Consider the following 21,908-nt stretch of genomic DNA (forward strand, 5'->3'; position numbering starts at 1 on the left):
ATTTATAGGCTAAGGTCAACTTGACTTTAATAATTCAGAAAAATTCTTTAAATTTAATGAAATTGTCTTTAAATTTGTTGTGTTTTTGCATCTTGACTACAAAGCAAAAAATCGTTCAAATATAGGACATGTTTTTCAAAACTTTATTTTAAAGAAGTTTTTTACTTCAAACATAGCATAATTTCTACTGGAAGTCGAGTCCTAATTTGGAAAATAAAGTTGCCGTTAACTCGTTTTTAAAGGACTTTGATCGCATATGAAGAAAAAAAGCTGAGAAAGCGAAAAATTAAAATTTGCTTCCTAGAAGCAAGTACACAAAACCTAAATTTAAAAGAGAATTGTGTCTTAAAGTATCCTTACTTGTATTCTCCGCTTCTTTGGCTCGGAATCAATACCAAATTTTTTAAAGTAAAGACAAAATCTTTGGAACCGAGTATGCTTTTTTTTCAGTGTAAGCTTTTTAATTTTTTACCGTATCTACTCACCCAGCTTTTGGCGGGTACACAAAAAATATATTTTTTGTCTTCAATCTCGAAATTAATTGATGCAATTAAATTTTAATTGAAATGTCTTTAACCACAGAAATGATAGTATCAATCACAAAAGTCCATTAAAAAATTAATTATTCTAATTAAAAAAATAATTTTTGTGATTGATTTTTGTTTCAATTAAAAATTTTTTTGAACCAACTAAATTCCCAGCAAAAAAATTGGAAGGTCTTCCAAAGGCACAACTTTAAAAGCACTTCCAGAAGATGTACTCCCAATGATGTTCTTTATTTTAACTACACAGGAAGTTATTTTCATTCAATTTTTTATAACATGCTTTTTTCATATTTTTAATGGGTAATTTTAACTTTTTTTGTTTCAAATTGGTTAAAAACAGTTTAAGAATTTATAAAATGGTAGAAATTATTTAAATTTTGTCGAAAAAAATGCTAAATCCAATCTGAAAAAATTGAGAATTTTTGAAAATATTTGAGGTCAAACGTTTCAGACAAGCGTTAGAATCCATTAAAAATTATAAAAAAATTTTAAATATAATTTATTTGACAAACTATCACAGAATTTTTTAATTTGCATCCAAAACATTGAATTCGGGTCACACCTAAAGAAGTGATGAAAGTTCAGTGCAACGGCTGTTGAAATGGAGGACTAAGCCCATGCTAAATTCATCGCTTCTGCATCAATTTTGCACCACTTGCGGATCCAAAGAGAACATTTTCATTACTTTTTTGCTGGGAGCCAATGTAAAATTCATTTGAGATGATCTAAGTTTGCACTACTTCCGGATCACAAATTGGGGGATCCAAACTACTTTTTTGGAAGCTCTTTTTTTTTGTTGAGATGTTAAATACTTCGCTTCTGCGCCAATTTTGCACCGTATTCTGGATCCAAAAAGAACATTTTCATTACTTTTTTGGCGACGCTTTTTTGCTGGGGTTTTAATTGAGTATTTTTCTACCCTCCACCATAGAATGGGGGGTATATTAACTTTGTCATTCCGTTTGTAACACATCGAAATATTGCTCTAAGACCCCATAAAGTATATATATTCTGGGTCGTGGTGAAATTCCGAGTCGATCTAAGCATGTCCGTCCGTCCGTCTGTTGAAATCACGCTAACTTCCGAACGAAACAAGCTATCGACTTGAAACCTGGCACAAGTAGTTATTATTGATGTAGGTCGGATGGTATTGCAAATGGGTCATATCGCTCCACTTTTACGTATAGCCCCCATATAAAGGGACCCTCATATAAACCGATCCACAGATTTGGCTTGCGGAGCCTCTAAGAGAAGCAAATTTCATCCAATCCGGTTATAATTTGGTACATGGTGTTAGTATATGATCTTTAACAACCGTGCCAAAATTGGTCCACATCGGTCCATAATTATATATAGCCCCCATATAAACCGATCCCCAGATTTGGCTTGCGGAGCCTCAAAGAGAAGCATATTTCATCCCATCCGGCTGAAATTCGGTACATGATGTTGGTATATGGTCTCTAACAACCATGCAAAAATTGGTCCATATCGGTCCATAATTATATATAGCCCCCATATAAACCGATCCCCAGATTTGGCTTGCGGAGCCTCAAAGAGAAGCAAATTTCATCCAATCCGGTTGTAATTTGGTACATGGTGTTAGTATATGATCTTTACCAACCGTGCCAAAATTGGTCCATATCGGTCCATAATTATATATAGCCCCCATATAAACCTTCTCCAAATTTGACCTCCAGAGCAAATTTGGAACCTGGTGTTTGTATATGGTCGCTAACAACCATATCAAAATTGGTCCATATCGGTCTATAGTTATATATAGCCGATCTCCAATCACACAAAAATTGGTCCATATCGGTTCATAATCATGGTTGCCACTCGAGCCAAAAATAATATACCAAAATTTTATTTCTATAGAAAATTTTGTCAAAATTTTATTTCTATAGAAAATTTTGTCAAAATTTTACGTCTATAGAAAATTTTGTCAAATTTTTTTTTCTATAAAAAATTTTGTCAAAATGTTATTTCTATAGAAAATTTTGTCAAAATTTTATTTCTATAGAAAATTTTGTCAAAATTTTATTTCTATAGAAAATTTTGTTAAAATCTTATTTCTATAGAAAATTTGGTCAAAATTTTATTTCTATAGAAAATGTTGTCAAACTGAATTATATACGTATTTAATCGATCTTTTTTGATTTAATATATACCACGTATGGACTTACATACAATTTAGAAGATGGTGCTAGGAGGTTTTAAGATACCTTGCCATCGGCAAGCGTTACCCCAACTTAAGTAATTCGATTGTGGCTGGCAGTGTTTAGAAGAAGTTTCTACGCAATCCATGGTGGAGGGTACATAAGCTTCGGCCTGGCCGAATCTACGGCTGTATATACTTGTTTTTTTTTTTTAATTCAATTAAAATTTAAATTCGAAAATTTTTTTCTGTGTACTGTATTGTTATATTTCCCCTTATAATAGCTTCACATTTGTATAAGAGTACAAAGGAAATAAATGTTACATTAACCCATTCACTACCGATGTCCACTTAGAAGGACATTCAAAAAAGACACCAAATTCTATTTTCCCACTTAGTTTCGATTTATTTCTCGATGTTATTTCAAAGTAGAGGCTTTAATCTAAATAAGCTATAAATATTGTCTATATTGCTGAGGTCTAAAATACATTTTTATAAACTTTTTTAACAATAAACGAAAAATACGAAAAATTGAGATAATTTTTGTACTGTATGTTTCTAGTAAATGGACATTTACATTTTCGGGTTATTTTTTGTATTTTTTCTCACACTTTGAAAGATATTATAGACCTCACACTTTGAAAGATTTTATAGATTTTCGTAAGGCCATTTGGTCACAAATCAAGAATCAAATTTTCAGAACAAGCTCATATAGCTCTTGAAGTAATTGAGGTAGGTTTTCAAAATGACAATTTTTGTTCTACATGCTATTAGCACAAGTAAAAAGAGAGGAAAAACAAGTAGTAACGGCCGTAAGTTCGGCCAGGCCGAATCTTATGTACCCTCCACCATGGATTGCGTAGAAACTTATATCAAAGACTGTCATCCACAATCGAATTACTTGGGTTGTGGTATCTTAAATCGTTTTCTAAATTGTGAGTTAGTCCATACGTGGTATATATTAGACAAAAAAGGTATGTGTAGGTAAGTCTACAAATAATTACGAATCGATATGGACTTTTGCACGGTACGTAGGGAGCCAGAATTGAAATATGGGGGTCGCTTATATGTGGGCTATATACAATTATTGATATGGACTAATTTTTAAGTGATTGGGGATCAATTTATCTGAGGGCTATATATAACTATAGACCGATATGGACCTAGTTAGGCATGGTTTTTAACGGCCATATACTAGCACAATGTACCAAATTTCAACTGACTCGGATGAAATTTGCTCCTCCAAGAGGCTCCAAAACCAAATCTCGGGATCGGTTTATATGGGGGCTATATATGATTATGGACTGATATGGACCACTTTTGACATGGTTGTTAAATATCATATACTACCACCACGTACAAAATTTCAACCAGATTGGATGAATTTTGCTTCTCCAAAAGGCACCGGAGGTCAAATTTGGGGATCGGTTTATATGGGTGCTATATATAATTATGGACTGATATGAACCAATTCCTGCATGGTTGTTGGATACCATATACTAACATCACGTACCAAATTTCAACCGAATCGGATGAATTTTGTTCTTCGAAGGGGCTCCGGAGGTCAAATCTGGGGATCGGTTTATATGGGGGCTATATATAATTATGGACCTATTTCAACCAATTTTTGCATGAACATTAGAGACCATATACTTACACCATGTACCAAATTTCAGCCTGATCGGATGAAATTTGCTTCTCTTAGAGTCTCCGCAAGCCAAATCGGGGGATCGGTTTATATGGGGGCTATATATAATTATTGACCTATGTGGACCAATTTTTGCATAGTTGTTAGAGACCATATACTAACACCATGTACCAAATTTCAGCCGGATCGGATGAAATTTGCTTCTCTTAGAGGCTCCGAAAGCCAAATCGGGGGATCGGTTTATATGGGAGCTATATATAATTATGGACCGATGTCAACCAATTTTTGCATGGTTATTAAAGACCATATACTAACACCATGTACCAAATTTCAGCCGGATCGGATGAAATTTGCTTCTCTTAGAGGCTCGGCAAGCCAAATCGGGGGATCGGTTTATATGGGGGCTATATATAATTATGGACCGATGTGGACCAATTTTTGCATGGTTGTTAGAGACCATATACTAACACCATGTACCAAATTTCAGCCGGATCGGATGAAATTTGCTTCTTTTAGAGGCCTCGCAAGCCAAATTTGGGGGTCCGTTTATATGGGGGCTATACGTAAAAGTGGACCGATATGAACCATTTGCAATACCATCCGACCTACAGCAATAACAACTACTTGTGCCAAGTTTCAAGTCGATAGCTTGTTTCGTTCGGAAGTTAGCGTGATTTCAACAGACGGACGGACGGACGGACATGCTCAAATCGACTCAGAATTTCACCACGACCCAGAATATATATATACTTTATGGGGTCTTAGATCAATATTTCGATGTGTTACAAACGGAATGACAAAGTTAATATACCCCCATCCTATGGTGGAGGGTATAATAAAAGTTTTTATCATTAGATTTATTTCGGTTAAATAAAACCCTCAATGTTTTCATATCTCGAAAGGAAAAAGCTTTGTTTGCACTTGCCAAGAGGAAAAAATAAATGAAACCAATTCGTCAGCTACTGTGTCAATTAGAGAGTCAGATTGCGTTTTTTGTCGCGCTTTTTTTTGGGTCTCACTTGCCACGATAACACGAATGCAATTGTCTTGGCATTGATTGGTTGCCAATAAAATAACCTTTTTAACGCGTGTTGCAGCAGCGTTTGTGTATTTCGTTGGATTTAGTCTTTAACGAGGTGATGTGGTGTGTGTGTGCTATTTTTCATTTAATTATATTTTATTGAAGTATGACAACATTTTAATGAGTTCTTAATGAATAACGCACACTTTTACCCTTATTTGCCTTGGTTGTTTTTGTTTTTAGAAACTGTAAAATTCAACATATGCTGCAAAGCCTCGTGAATAGTTTCAAATAAGTTTTCTTTTTATTTCGCCCATTTTTTGTTGTCTTAAGATGTGTTTTAATAAAAGCTTCCCGCCTAAAGGCGGGCTTGGGCATTAGAGGGTTAAGATAAGAGACAGAAAAGAGAAAGAAAACCCATCAAACGTGACGATATTGATCCTAAAATTTAAAAAAAAGTTTAGGAAAATTAGAGTCATTTTTACAACTTTTCGACTAAGCAGTGGCGATTTAACAAGGAAAATGTTGGTATTTTGACCATTTTTGTCGAAATCAGAAAAACATATATATGGGAGCTATATCTAAATCTGAACCGATTTCAATCAAATTTGGCACACATGACTATATAACTTATTGTACTCCTAGTGCAAAATTTCAATCAAATGGGGCCAAAACTCTGGCTTCTGGGGCCATATAAGTCCATATCGGGCGAAAAATATATATGGGAGCTATACCTAAATCTGAATCGATTTCAACTAAATTTGGCACGCATAGCTACAATGCTAAATCTACTCCCTGTGCAAAATTTCAACCAAATTGGGCCAAAACTCTGGCTTTTAGGACCATATTAGTCCATATCGGGCGAAAGATATATATGGGAGCTATATCTAAATCTGAACCGATTTCAATCAAATTTGGCACACATGACTATATTACTTATTGTACTCCTAGTTCAAAATTTCGACCAAATTGGGCCAAAACTCTGGCTTTTAGGACCATATTAGTCCATATCGGGCGAAAGATATATATGGGAGCTATATCTAAATCTGAACCGATTTCAATCAAATTTTGCACACTTGACTACACTACTAATTATACTCCTAGTGCAAAATTTCAACCAAATTCGGCCAAAAATCTGGCTTCTGGGGCCATATAAGTCCATATCGGGCGAAAGATATATATGGGAGCTATATCTAAATCTGAACCGATTTCAATCAAATTTGGCACACATGACTATATTACTTATTGTACTCCTAGTTCAAAATTTCGACCAAATTGGGCCAAAATTCTGGCTTTTAGGACCATATTAGTCCATATCGGGCGAAAGATATATATGGGAGCTATATCTAAATCTGAACCGATTTCAATCAAATTTTGCACACTTGACTACACTACTAATTATACTCCTAGTGCAAAATTTCAACCAAATTCGGCCAAAAATCTGGCTTCTGGGGCCATATAAGTCCATATCGGGCGAAAGATATATATGGGAGCTATATCTAAATCTGAACCGATTTCAATCAAATTTGGCACACATGACTATATTACTTATTGTACTCCTAGTGCAAAATTTCGACCAAATTGGGCCAAAACTCTGGCTTTTAGGACCATACTAGTCCATATCGGGCGAAAGATATATATGGGAGCTATATCTAAATCTGAACCGATTTCAATCAAATTTTGCACACTTGACAACACTACTAATTATACTCCTAGTGCAAAATTTCAACCAAATCCGGCCAAAAATCTGGCTTCTGGGACCATATAAGTCCATATCGGGCGAAAGATATATATGGAAGCTATATCTAAATCTGAACCGATTTCAATCAAATTTTGCACACTTGACTATACGACTAAATATTATGTGTGTACAAAATTTCAAGCAAATCGGTATAAAATTCTGGCTGCTGGGTCCATATTAGTGCATATCGGGCGAAAAATATATATGGGAGCTATATCTAAATCTGAACCGATTTCTTCTAAAAGCAATAAGGTTCTATTCTGACCCAAATTAGGAACATGTGCCAAATTTGAAGGCGATTGGACTTAAATTGCGACCTAGACTTTGATCACAAAAATGTGTTCACAGACAGACGGACGGACGGACGGACGGACAGACGGACATGGTTATATCGACTCAGGGACCCACCCTGAGCATTTTTGCCAAAGACAACATGTGTCTATCTCGTCTCCTTCTGGGTGTTACAAACATATGCACTAACTTATAATACCCTGTTCCACAAAGTGGCGCAGGGTATAAAAATCCAAATTATAATAGATACTTAAAAAAGTATTAGTCTAGCTTAGTGCTACACAGGGTATAAAAAGAGTAAGAAAATGCTAAAACGAGTATCGGTGAGAACCGAATTTTTTTGAAACATACAAAGTTAAACTTTGCGCCAAATTTTCCCCAATACTAAAAAAAATATTGTAGTGAGGTCAATGAATTATTGTCCTTAAAATACGAAAGCTAATTTTGCTTAGGGTAGGAGACGCATTTGTTTGATATAAATTGTTTCTCCTTGTCCAAACGCCTATAAACTTTTCAATGAAGTTGTTTTTTTTTTTTTCTTATATTTAAGTGATTCGACTTACAAATGGGTATGTTTAAATGAAAGAAAATTTTGTTTGCCTAAGGTCAACTTGTTTCAATAATAATTCAGAAAAATTACGTCGATAGCCTAAGTTGCTAGTTGCACTTTTGTTATACATTTATTATAAGTTGTAATTATAATAAAGATTTTAATAAATAAATAAATCGGAAAATTTCTTCGCTCACGAAAATAATCCCGCTTACGAACATAAAATGATTACGAGTTGAATTCATTAGTGACATCCTAGGTGTTAAGAGTTTTATAACGCTCTCGATTTTAATCATGATTAATCAGGTTCTACAGGAAAATTACTCATAAAATTATTCGTGAGTCACGAGGTTTTTCGTGTGTTACGACATTTTTCGTGAGTCACGATATTTTTCATGAGTCACGACATTTAAAAGATTTTCGTCCGTGAGTACAAATTTTCTTTTCGTGAACGTGCGTGAGCATGAGTCCTACCAACAAATATCGTGCGTGAATAATATTTCTCCAACGTGAGTGTGCGTGAGCAAAATATTACTCACGTGCACACCTCTAATAGCTCCCATATATATGTAGCGCCCGATTTTGAAAATTTTGCCCCTTATAATAGATGTGTGCACGTCACGCTCACGCACACTCACGACGGAAAAATCATACTCACGCACGATATTGTTTGGTAAGACTCACGCACACTCACGAAAAGAAAATTTGTACTCACGCACGAAAACGTCGTTACTCACGAAAAATACCTTGACTCACGAATAATTTTATGATAAATTTACCTTACCGAAGTGTCTGAAAACATGAGCATTATTAAATTCGAGAGTGTTATTAAACTCTTAACATCCCAGGTGTCACTAAAATTGTAATTGAATTTAACTCTTAAGCGTTTTATGTTGGTGAGCAGGAATATTTTCGTGAGTGTAATTCGTTACTCACGCACACTCACGAAGATATTATATTCGTGACTCACGCTCACGCACGACATTTTGGTTTGTTAATCACGCTCACGCACACACGCTATTGTCATGAGCGTGACTCACGACTCACGCACGAAAATTTTCGTGAGTCACGACAATTACGTGTCACGTGCACACCTCTACCTTATAACCTTATTTTTGTCCATAGTTGCCCCATTTATTAACCGATCTTACTAACATTTTGCAACCATCTGTGGTATCAACCAAATCTGGAAAATATCATCGAATTGGGTTTAGATTGGAGTTTTCTTTTCTGAGGAACGATGTTTTAGAAAAGCAAAGTTTTCTTTTGACGCTAAAGAATTTTCTTTAAAGGCAAATAAAAAGAATTGGAGACAATCCAACGATCGCATATTAAAAATTTGGGTTTGTTTGGTATAAATGAATCCTTTGTCTAAAAGTTCGTTCCTGAGAAAAAAATTTCACGATAATTTCATGTCATTTATACGCAAAAATTAGTTTTCAAAAACAACATTTTAGTATAGCACTAAGTTCGGCAGGGCCGAATCTTAAATACCCACTACCATGAACCAAATATTAGGGTTTCCTTTGAAATTTCAGGAGGGCTTGAGGACACTTCCCGAAGATAAATTTAAAGATTCCACCTATGAGGACTATATCAGATTCTGGATTTATAAGAACCATTTTTGTTTGAGTTTTAGAGGAATCATTAACATCTCTTGTAAGTGTGCAAGAAAATTATAAAATAACGTCTTGATTTGAAATCTTAAATCTGTAGAAGTAAAATCTGGAAATTTTACATTGAGTTTCAAGCAATTTGCATGATCAGTGCACCTTCTACACCCTCAAGAAGTGAAGTCGGTCTATATGGAGGCATTACCAAATGGACCGATAAAAACTTAATCCGATACACGGTTTTGTGAGCCTAAAATACCAGAATACTTACAATTTCAGGCAAATCCGATAAAAACTACGGTTTCTAGAAACCCAATGAGTTAAATCGGGAGATCGTTCTTAAGGGGGCTATACTAAAATATGGACCGATACTCACCGTTTTCGGCACACCTCTTTATGACCCGAAAATACCTCTAGATTTCCAATTTCAGGCAAATAGGATAAAAAATTCGGATTCTAGAAGCCCAAGAAGTAAAATCGGGAAATCGGTCTATATGGGGGCTATACCAAAATATGGACCGATACTCACTATTTTGGGCACACCTCTTTATGGTCCTAAAATACCTCTAGATTTCCAATTTCAGACAAATTGGATAAAAACTACGGTTTCTATAAGCCCAAGACCCCAAATCGGGAGGTCGTTTTATATGGGGACCATACCATAACATGGACCAATACTCACAATTTTTGGCACACGTATTTGCGGTCCTACAATACCTCTAGATTTCCAATTTCAGGCAAATTGAATAAAAACTGCGGTTTCTATAAGCCCAAGAAGTAAAATCGGGAGATCGGTCTATATGGGGGCTATACCAAAATATGGGCCGATACTCACAATTTTTGGCACACGTATTTGCGGTCCTACAATACTTCTAGATTTCCAATTTCAGGTAAATGGAATAAAAACTGCGGTTTCTATAAGCCCAACAATTAAAATCGGGAGATCAGTCTATATGGGGGCTATACCAAAACATGGACCGATACTCACCATTTTTGGCACACCTCTTTATGGTCATAAAATGCCTCTAGATTTCAAATTCCAGGCAAATTGGATAAAAACTACGATTTCTATAAGCCCAAGACCCCAAATCGGGAGGTCGGTTTATATGGGGACTATATCAAAACCTGGACCGATATAGCCCATCTTCGAACTTGACCTGCCTGCAGACAAAAGACGAGTTTGTGCAAAATTTCAGCACGATTTCTTCATTATTGAAGACTAAAGCGTGATTACAACAGACAGACAGACGGACAGACAGACAGACAGACGGACAGACAGACAGACAGACAGACGGACAGACGGACAGACGGACATCGTTATATCGTCTTAGAATTTCTCCCCGATCAAGAATATATATACTTTATATAGTCGGAAATCGATATTTCTATGTGTTACAAACGGAATGACAAATTTATTATACCCCCGTCACCATTCTATGGTGGTGGGTTTAAAAATTAATTTATCTTTAAGTAGACAAGAAAAAAAACTTCGTTGGTCTAAAATTTCGTTTCAAAGGGAAGAATAATTTTTTGTGTATTTGAGGTATGCACCTCTAATCTATACCATGTACCTAACAATTGCCATTAACACAAAATTGTTGAACGCGAATAAGCCTTTATCCACTGAAAAAAAGCATATTTTGTCTTTACTTTAAAAATTTTGGTATTGATTCCGAGCCAAAGAAGCGCAGTATTCAAGGATACTTTTAAGACACAATTCTCTTTTAAATTTAGGTTTTGTGTTCTTGCTTCTAGGAAGCAAATTAAAATTTTTCGTTTTTTTTCAGCTTTTTTCTTCAAAGTCCTTTAAAAACGAGTTAACGACAACTTTATTTTCGAAATTCAGTTTCAGGCAAATCCGATAAAAACTACGGTTTCTAGAAACCCAATGAGTTAAATCGGGAGATCGTTCTTAAGGGGGCTATACTAAAATATGGACCGATACTCACCGTTTTCGGCACACCTCTTTATGACCCGAAAATACCTCTAGATTTCCAATTTCAGGCAAATAGGATAAAAAATTCGGATTCTAGAAGCCCAAGAAGTAAAATCGGGAAATCGGTCTATATGGGGGCTATACCAAAATATGGACCGATACTCACTATTTTGGGCACACCTCTTTATGGTCCTAAAATACCTCTAGATTTCCAATTTCAGACAAATTGGATAAAAACTACGGTTTCTATAAGCCCAAGACCCCAAATCGGGAGGTCGTTTTATATGGGGACCATACCATAACATGGACCAATACTCACAATTTTTGGCACACGTATTTGCGGTCCTACAATACCTCTAGATTTCCAATTTCAGGCAAATTGAATAAAAACTGCGGTTTCTATAAGCCCAAGAAGTAAAATCGGGAGATCGGTCTATATGGGGGCTATACCAAAATATGGGCCGATACTCACAATTTTTGGCACACGTATTTGCGGTCCTACAATACTTCTAGATTTCCAATTTCAGGTAAATGGAATAAAAACTGCGGTTTCTATAAGCCCAACAATTAAAATCGGGAGATCAGTCTATATGGGGGCTATACCAAAACATGGACCGATACTCACCATTTTTGGCACACCTCTTTATGGTCATAAAATGCCTCTAGATTTCAAATTCCAGGCAAATTGGATAAAAACTACGATTTCTATAAGCCCAAGACCCCAAATCGGGAGGTCGGTTTATATGGGGACTATATCAAAACCTGGACCGATATAGCCCATCTTCGAACTTGACCTGCCTGCAGACAAAAGACGAGTTTGTGCAAAATTTCAGCACGATTTCTTCATTATTGAAGACTAAAGCGTGATTACAACAGACAGACAGACGGACAGACAGACAGACAGACGGACAGACAGACAGACAGACAGACGGACAGACGGACAGACGGACATCGTTATATCGTCTTAGAATTTCTCCCCGATCAAGAATATATATACTTTATATAGTCGGAAATCGATATTTCTATGTGTTACAAACGGAATGACAAATTTATTATACCCCCGTCACCATTCTATGGTGGTGGGTTTAAAAATTAATTTATCTTTAAGTAGACAAGAAAAAAAACTTCGTTGGTCTAAAATTTCGTTTCAAAGGGAAGAATAATTTTTTGTGTATTTGAGGTATGCACCTCTAATCTATACCATGTACCTAACAATTGCCATTAACACAAAATTGTTGAACGCGAATAAGCCTTTATCCACTGAAAAAAAGCATATTTTGTCTTTACTTTAAAAATTTTGGTATTGATTCCGAGCCAAAGAAGCGCAGTATTCAAGGATACTTTTAAGACACAATCCTCTTTTAAATTTAGGTTTTGTGTTCTTGCTTCTAGGAAGCAAATTAAAATTTTTCGTTTTTTTTTCAGCTTTTTTTCTTCAAAGTCCTTTAAAAACGAGTTAACGACAACTTTATTTTCGAAATTCAGACTCGACTTCCAGTAGAAATTATGCTATGTTTCAAGCAAAAAAAGTCTTTAAAATAAAGTGTTGAAAAACATGTCCTATTTTTGAAAGATTTTTTGCTTTGTAGTCAAGATGCAAAAATACAACAAATTTAAAGACAATTTCATTAATTTTAAAGAATTTTTCTGAATTTTTAAAGTCAAGTTAACCTTACCCCAGAAAATTTTTCATTCATATTATGATAACCATTTTTAAGTCAAATCACTTAATTATAAGGACAATACGACTTCATTGAAAAGTTTATCGACTTTTGGACAAAGAAAAAAAACGTTATATTAGAGAAATGCGTATTTTATGCTAAGCAAAATTTGCATTCGTATTTTAAGGACATGAAATCTTTGGCCCCACGACAATATTTTTTTCAGTGTCGTTAATGTTAAGGAACGCGCGCGTGTTGGCTCGTAATCAATAACAAAATATCTAATTGAATTCAAGAATTATGATGAAAATCTGTCGCTTACAGTTCGTGCAGATACAAGAATTCAAGAAATTTTTCCAATACTGACCCCTATGCAGAAAAATATCATCGTGTTTAGAAGAAATCAGTTTAGAAAGTTCAAACAAAACATTTGTGAATGTGCAATCATCAGCGTTTATTTAAACGAACCGACCAACTCAACAAAGGCAGCAATAGCCAATTTATTGGCAGCAAATTTTAACTAACAAAACTTATTTATAAATCAAACTAAATTTACTTCCAATTATAATTATAAGATTTAGTTTAGAAGAATAACAAAAACACCTAAAACATTAACGATGCCAAAGAAAAATGGCAAATGTAAACGAAAACACGCGCACACACACAGAATACCGGTATGTATTTTTGGGATTGCCGGTCATTTTGTGAAATATAACCAACAACGAAAACAACCAATCAACTCTAGCTTTGGGAGATCAATAAATAAAACTGCACATTGGAGAATTGTAGTAAGGACACATTTAAGACACAATCCTCTTTTAAATTTGAGTTTGACGTACTCGATTTTAGGAAACAAATTTTAACTTATTCGTTCTTTTCAGCTTTTTCTTTATGTGCTATCAAAGTTCTTTAAAAATGTGTTAACGACCACTTAAGTTTCCAAATTCAAACTCGACTTCAAGTAGAAATTATGCTAAGGTGGTGAAAAAGCGTTTAAAAATTAAGTATTGAAAAAGACGTCCTATTTAAAAACTTTTTAGCTTTGTAGCCAAAATGCAAAAAGTCAACAAATTTAAGGACGATCTCATTAATTATACCCTGCACCACACTGTGGAACAGGGCATTATAAGTTAGTGCATATGTTTGCAACACCCAGAAGGAGACGAGATACACACATGGTGTCTTTGGCAAAAATGCTCAGGGTGGGCTCTTGAGTCGATATAGCGATGTCCGTCTGTCCGTGAACACATTTTTGTAATCAAAGTCTAGGTCGCAATTTTAGTCCAATCGACTTCAAATTTGGCACAAGTAAAGGGTGATACGGTCAACATTTGGTCAAGGGAAAACGCGTGTAAATCGGTGAAATCGTTTATTTAAAAATCAAATTAAATTTCTTTTTCGAGTTCAATTAGTATAAAATTCAAGAATAATATTCAGTTAGGCTTTCGCTTTTCCAAATCCGAATTGCCGGGCCTCACGCTTGACACCTGCCATTAGATTTTGTACAGCCACCTTGTCCACCTTCTTCGCCGCAGAAAGCCAGTTTGCCTTGAACTGCTGCTCGTCCTTAGCAGTTTTTTTGGTCTTCTTTAGGTTCCGCTTGACAATAGCCCAGTATTTCTCAATTGGGCGGAGCTCTGGCGTGTTGGAAGGGTTCTTGTCATTGGGAACCACCTGCACGTTGTTGGCGGCGTACCAATCCATGGTCTTTTTACCGTAATGGCAAGATGCCAAATCCGGCCAAAACAGTACGGAACAACCGTGTTTCTTCAGGAAAGGCAGCAGACGTTTATTCAAACACTCTTTCACGTAAATTTCTTGGTTGACAGTCCCGGAAGCTATGAAAATGCTGCTTTTCAAGCCACAGGTACAGATGGCTTGCCAAACCAGATATTTCTTTGCGGTTGTCGACGATACACCCAGCTTATTTGCGGCATCTCGGAGAGAGAGGTTAGGGTTTCGCTTGAAACTACCGGCAACTCTCTTTGTCGTCTCAGCGGCTTCCGGTTTTCGATTTCCCCCCGATCCATACTTCCTGGCTGTCGACAAACGTTCCCCAAACACTTTAATTACATTTGTAACGGTTGATTTGGCAACTTTTAGCGATTTTGCCAGCTTTGCGTGCGAGTAGCTCGGATTTTCGCGATGCGCGAGCTGCTCTTTTTGCTTGGACGGCATTTTGACAACTGAAGAGTGAAATCCAAAATCAAAATAGGAGCAACATTCTACACACACACCTTCAAAATGAGGGGTGTTCAGGTTTTTTAAATGCAAAATTGAAAGAAATACGTCAAGTTTATTTTGACCAAATTTTGACCGTATCACCCTTTATGTGTTTTGGCTCATAATAGATCCCTATTGATTTTGGAAGAAATCGGTTCAGATTTAGATATAGCTCCCATATATATATTTCGCCCGATATGGACTTATATAGCCCCAGAAGCCAGAGTTTTATCCTACTTTGCTTAAAATTTTGCACAAGAAGAACAATTAGTACTAAAGCCAAGTGTGCCAAATTTGATTGAAATCGGTTCAGATTTAGATATAGCTCCCATATATATCTTTCGCCAGATATGGACTAATACAGTCCCAGAAGCCAGAGTTTACCCCAATTTGGTTGAAATTTTGCACAGGGAGTAGAATTAGCATTGCAGATATGCATGGCAAATTTGGTTGAAATCGGTTCAGATTTAGATATATCTCCCATATATATCGTTCACCCGATTTACACTCATATGACCACAGAGGCCAATTTTTTGCTCCGATTTAGTTGAAATTTTGCACAGGGAGTAGAATTGGCATTGTAGCTATGCGTGCCAAATTTGGTTGAAATCGGTTCAGATTTAGATATATCTCCCATATATAGCTTTCGCCCGATTTACACTCATATGACCACACAGGCCAATTTTTAACTCCGATTTAGTTGAAATTTTGCACAGGGAGTAGAATTAGCATTGTAGCTATGCGTGTCAAATTTGGTTGAAATCGGATTAGATTTAGATATATCTCCCATATATAGCTTTCGCCCGATTTACACTCATATGACCACAGAGGCCAATTTTGAACTCCGATTTAGTTGAAATTTTGCGGCACGTGTTAATGTCGTTTAATCGGGCTCAAATTTTGGCTATCCCAATATCTGGAAAGTGGATTCGTTTTGTGGGGTTGAGGCGAATGCTCCTAGTGGCACCAGGTCGCGTTTTTGAAGCTAAAGGCTGGCGTAACTCGGTTTGACTCAGTGTTACAACAATTTTGTTCATAACATAAATTTTTAAGGACAAAATAAGCTATCGTTTGTGATATCGTGCGTGTTTTTATTATTTACCGTTCTCGAGGTATGGCTCAATATGTAAACTTTTTGGCCAAAACATTCAAATTTTGAGCGACGAGCGGCATGTGTTAACGTCGTTTAATCGGTCTCAAATTTTGGCTATCCCAATATCTGGAAAGGGGATTCCTCTTGTGGGGTTAAGGCGAACAATATTCCGACATTGTTTTGCCCCATATAAGTTGCGGTCACTCTATCACACAAAAAAAAAATTTTTTTGATTCAATCACGAAATTAATTGATCCAAATAATTTTTTAATTGAAATGTCTTCAATCACAGAAATGATAGCATCAATTAAAAAATTAATTGAAGGTCAATTAAAAAATTAATTGAAGGTCAATTAAAAAATTAATTGATCCAATTAAAAAATTAATTGATACTATTAATTTTCGTGATAGATTTTGATTTCAATTAAATAATTTGTTGAATCCATTAAATTTTTAATTGAATATTTTTTAAAAATTAATTAAAATTTTAATTGGAAAAATTTTCGTGAAATTTTTTTCTGTGATTGTTTACTTTAAAACAGTTTACTTTTTTCTGCGTGTATCGCTTAATGAAAAATCTGAATAAAACAATAAAAAAACGTTTATTAAAAACGTTTTGGTTCATTGTCTAGCAGCTTTGTTGACCTGAGATTCGTTCAGATTACTGTAAAGCAGTTTCACCTATTCTAAAAGATATCACCCAGTCAATGTAAAATTTCGCAGAGTTTTCCCTTGTTTTATGCCCAAAAGAAAATGGCAATTTCGATGCGTGTATGTACTCTCTAACTTCGCCTAGAAGATTAGATCGATAAAAAATCGAAACACATTGGATCTAAAAATCTTAAACTATTTAGAACATAGAAAATAAACAACAATCACGTACCCTCACAATATTTGCAACATTTTGCTGGTGGTTCATCAGAATCGGCAATGACCGGCATGGTCCTCCCCCGCGAAGGCCCACACAGCAAAGGTTAGATACTCTGCTTAAAATTTTATCAACATTAGAGCACAATGAACGAAAATAAGAGGATAAAAATTAAGATAGTAATGGACGATGACTCAATAGATTCCGCCACTCTCACATAAAACGACGATACACAGATACTCTCACACAATTTCACACACTAATCATGAAAAACTATTTCGAAACTTCGGAAATAAGAAAAACTTATAATTCATAAAGCGAATCCGCGTGGTATTGGCGTTTATCGCAACAGAAACTTCTTCAAAATCTCGCAAGCACAATTTCACTTTCTTTCATTTTTATTTTTTCGTTAGTATATTCATGTATTTATTTATTTATTTATTTTTTTTTCATGTGATTCTGAAAACTTTTTATAAATTAAAATTTGTTTTCAAGAATTTCTTCACACACATTTATTTATATTTTATTGTAATATTTGGAATGTTCACAAACTGAATGTGATTTAGAAAATGTTTAAAATATTTCACAAAACTGTTGCAAAAACTTGGGTTTTGTTGTTGTTTGTAAATTACACATTTTCACTATAAAAAAATTGAGCTGTATTTTTTTGTCGTTTGATTTTCTTAATTTATGGAAATTAGCACATGGTATGTTTAAATTGATTACTTTTCGATTCTTTTTTGTTTAACATTTAAATATTTTTTCTACGTATTTATATATATATATATATAAATTTCTGCTATCTTTTGTAACATTTTTGTAAGCAAACTTTTTACTAAGATTTATTTTGTATTTTTAAATTAAACTAAACTTTTCTAAAATTCAATAAATCTCAATAAATTCCATAATATTTTTTTGTTTTTGTTATCTATGCGTTTGGAAAATTGAAATTTCGATACGTTTCAACGTGAAAACTCCGCAGAGACCACTGGCATGATATTTGGTGATTTCTTTATTTCAAAACAAAAATATTTTCTACATTTCTCCACTCAACGAAATGAAACATCGAACACCACGGCCACACACTCACTGTTTCAGCAACATTGAGAACAATATCAACGGCTATCTATCGCCGGGCTAATAAGAGAAAATTCAATAAAAAAAAAACATTTTTTTAAATTTCCTTCGTTTAGTTGGTTCTCAAAAGCCACTGAGGACATTTTCGAATGCCTTAAAACTTAAAAGTTTACGAGCAGAAGGTGATGTTCTTTGTTTTTGTAAGAGACAACAAATCCCATTGAGAATATCTATAATAGATGCAGGGAAATTTTGGCCACATTGTTACTCACATGACTGAAGAGAAGATTTTTGGGGAAATTCTTCTGCATTAGCAATATTCTTTTTCTTTTGTGAATGAAAAATGCTAACAGAAACCAATTCAATACACTGAAGTTCATTTGAAAAATTCTCCGACTCTCTCTCTCTCACTCTTAGATATTCCCTCTTTCTCTCTTATTGCTATGATCTTTGTGAGAAATATTTGAATAAGCAGAATCTGTATACAACACATTTTGAGTAGGATGAAAGTTTATTATGTAAAAGCAAGAAAGAAAAAATCTTTCGTTAAGAGAAAGAGAAAATCCATCTATTAACTAATAGTAAACAAGTAGTTGTTGTGGTTTTTGTTATTGTTTCTCGTAGAGGAAAAACAACTAAAGAATATATGTGAATAAGTGGTAATGCGGCAAAAAAAAATATCTGTGAACATCAGATATCAGGGGATAGCAGGGGAAGGGGAAGAAATTGCAACATTTCATTATTTAGGCAAATTTTTGGCTGTTTATCGTATTACCAAAAATAATAAGGTGATCTTTTGCAATCGTATTCTTTCAAATATTTAATTGCCTGCATTTTAATCTTGTGATTAATCCTATGGGACTTTCGTTAAAGTTAAAGAGATAACCTGGAAAATATAATCTCTTTAATCACTTATTCTCTTTTGTAATAGTGAAACAAACTGCTGGTGTTGAAAAGAAAAAAAACTCTTAAATGGATGCGGAACCCAACAAAATAAAACTATTAGAAAACCGGTAGCCCAAACGTAGTTCTTTTTTACATTTTTAACAGTTTTTCAAAAAAAAAATCAATCGATTTTGTTTATGTCCCGTACTCTACTTCCTTGAGCAAGCGCTGGTGTAATGCCCTAAATATGTCACATATTGAAGAAGCGTTTTGTTGAGTTTATGAACAAATTTCTTTGTCGCAAAAATAAAATCAAAAAAATTATTTGATATTGGCGAAAAGGTTAACAACAAACAAATATCGTTCCCTATTTGCTTTTCGCTGTAAGGAAGTTTGTTGGAAAGAAAAATATATACTTTTGTGATAAACGTTGATTCTTTTACAGGACATAAAAGTCGCTTCATAAAGACTAACTCAAAAAAAAATCTTTTCTGGCTAATTGCAACTTGACACACGTCTTTCCCACTTCCACGAGGTAGCCCAAACGTAGTTTTTTTTACACTTTTAACAGTTTTTCACAATAATTAATCGATTTTGTTTATGTCATGCACTCTACTTTCCTGAGAAAGTGCTGGTGTAATGCCCTAAATATGCCACAGTGTGGCACAGGGTATTATAAGTTAGTGCATATGTTTGCAACACCCAGAAGGAGACGAGATAGACACATGGTGTCTTTGGCAAAAATGCTCAGGGTGGGCTCCTGAGTCGATATAGCCATGTCCGTCTGTCCGTGAACACATTTTTGTAATCAAAGTCTAGGTCGCAGTTTTAGTCCAATCGGCTTCAAATTTGGCACAAGTATGTGTTTTGGCTCAGAATAGAACCCTATTGATTTTGGAAGAAATCGGTTCAGATTTAGATATAGCTCCCATATATAGCTTTCGCCCGATATGGACTTATATGGCCCCAGAAGCCAGAGTTTTACCCTAATTTGCTTAAAATTTTGCACAAGAAGAACAATTAGTACTATAGTCAAGTGTGCCAAATTTTATTGAAATCGGTTCAGATTTAGATATAGCTCCCATATATAGCTTTCGCCCGATTTACACTCATATGACCACAGAGGCCATTTTTTAACTCCGATTTAGTTGAAATTTTGCACAGGGAGTAGAATTAGCATTGTAGCTATGCGTACCAAATTTGGCTGAAATCGGTTCATATTTAGATATAGCTCCCATATATATCGTTCGTCCGATTTACACTATATGACCACAGTGGCCAATCTTTTACTCCGATTTAATTGAAATTTTGCACAGGGAGTAGAATTAGCATTGTAGCTATGCGTGCCAAATTTGGTTGAAATGAGTTCAAATTTAGATAGATCTCCCATATATAGCTTTCGACCGATTTACACTCATATGACCACAGAGGCCAATTTTTAACTCCGATTTAGTTGAAATTTTGCACAGGGAGTAGAATTAGCATTGTAGCTATGCGTGACAAATTTGGTTGACATCGGTTCAGATTTAGATATAGCTCCCATATATATGTTTTTCTGATTTCGACAAAAATGGTCAAAATACCAACATTTTCATTCCTGCTTAGTCGAAAAGTTGTAAAAATTACTCTAATTTTCCTAAACTTCTAATACATATATATCGAGCGATAAATCATAAATAAAGTTTTGCGAAGTTTCCTTCAAATTGCTTCAGATTTAAATGTTTCCCATATTTTTTTCTAAAATTGTGTTCCACCCTAGTGCATTAGCCAACTTTTGAGTCTATAGATTTTGTAAAAGTCTATCAAATTCTGTCCAAATCGAGTGATATTTAAATGTATGTATTTGGGACAAACCTTTAGATATAGCACCCAACACATTTGACGGATGTTATATGGTATCGAAAATTGAGATCTACAAAGTGGTGCAGGGTATAATAAGTCGGCCCTGCCCGACTTTAGACTTTCCTTACTTGTTTTTTACTATGAATGTGTGTTATTAAAGACTTAAAGCTAGAAAAGAACAGTACTTGGTATAAACGAAATACACGGGGTGTTGGATCAAAAATTATTTTTTTATTGCAGAAATAAAATTTTTGTAACAAAAAAATTTTTTAGTGGTGCTAAAAAATTTTCTTTCGTTGCAACACTTGTAGTACCTACGAACATTTTTTCTTTAAGAAGACTTTATAAGAAAGGATATTTCGTTCATCTAAAACATCCTTCAGGATGTGTTTGATAATATATATTTTCCATCGCAGTCTCCAAGCCGTTATCATCTATTAATTTCAAGTAAACTTATTTTGAATTTATGAACAAATTTCTTTTCGCTTCCATGGAAGTTCATGTTTTTGTTGAATTTAGGTTAGGTTAGGTACTTAAGGCTCACTTAGACTATTCAGTCTATTGTGATAGCACAGTGGTGGACATCTCTCTTATAACAGGTCAGCACTCATGAGCGGAATAGTCGAAGTGAATCCGAAATAACCGTTTGCCTAATATTAACTTCCCCATGAAGTAAAATAAAGTTAAATTGTCTGATGTCTCTTTTTTTAAGTGTATTATCAAACCCATGAACAGTTGATTTACTATACCTCAGTATGA

General features: G+C 34.8%; 1 protein-coding gene across 1 annotated transcript in view; it reads right to left on the minus strand.

Annotated features, from left to right (window-relative positions):
• The window catches only part of Mrtf (Myocardin-related transcription factor), a 358,893-nt gene extending 341,203 nt beyond the window's left edge, over positions 1–17,690 (minus strand). The window contains exon 1 of the mRNA XM_075304799.1: positions 17,361–17,690. Coding sequence (XP_075160914.1) covers positions 17,361–17,418 — 58 coding nt within the window. The 5' untranslated portion in view covers positions 17,419–17,690. The remainder of the gene's footprint in view (positions 1–17,360) is intronic.
• Positions 17,691–21,908: the final 4,218 nt, after the last annotated feature.

This window comes from Haematobia irritans, chromosome 4 (assembly GCF_050003625.1).
Source record: "Haematobia irritans isolate KBUSLIRL chromosome 4, ASM5000362v1, whole genome shotgun sequence".
Classification (NCBI taxonomy): Eukaryota; Metazoa; Arthropoda; class Insecta; order Diptera; family Muscidae; genus Haematobia; species Haematobia irritans.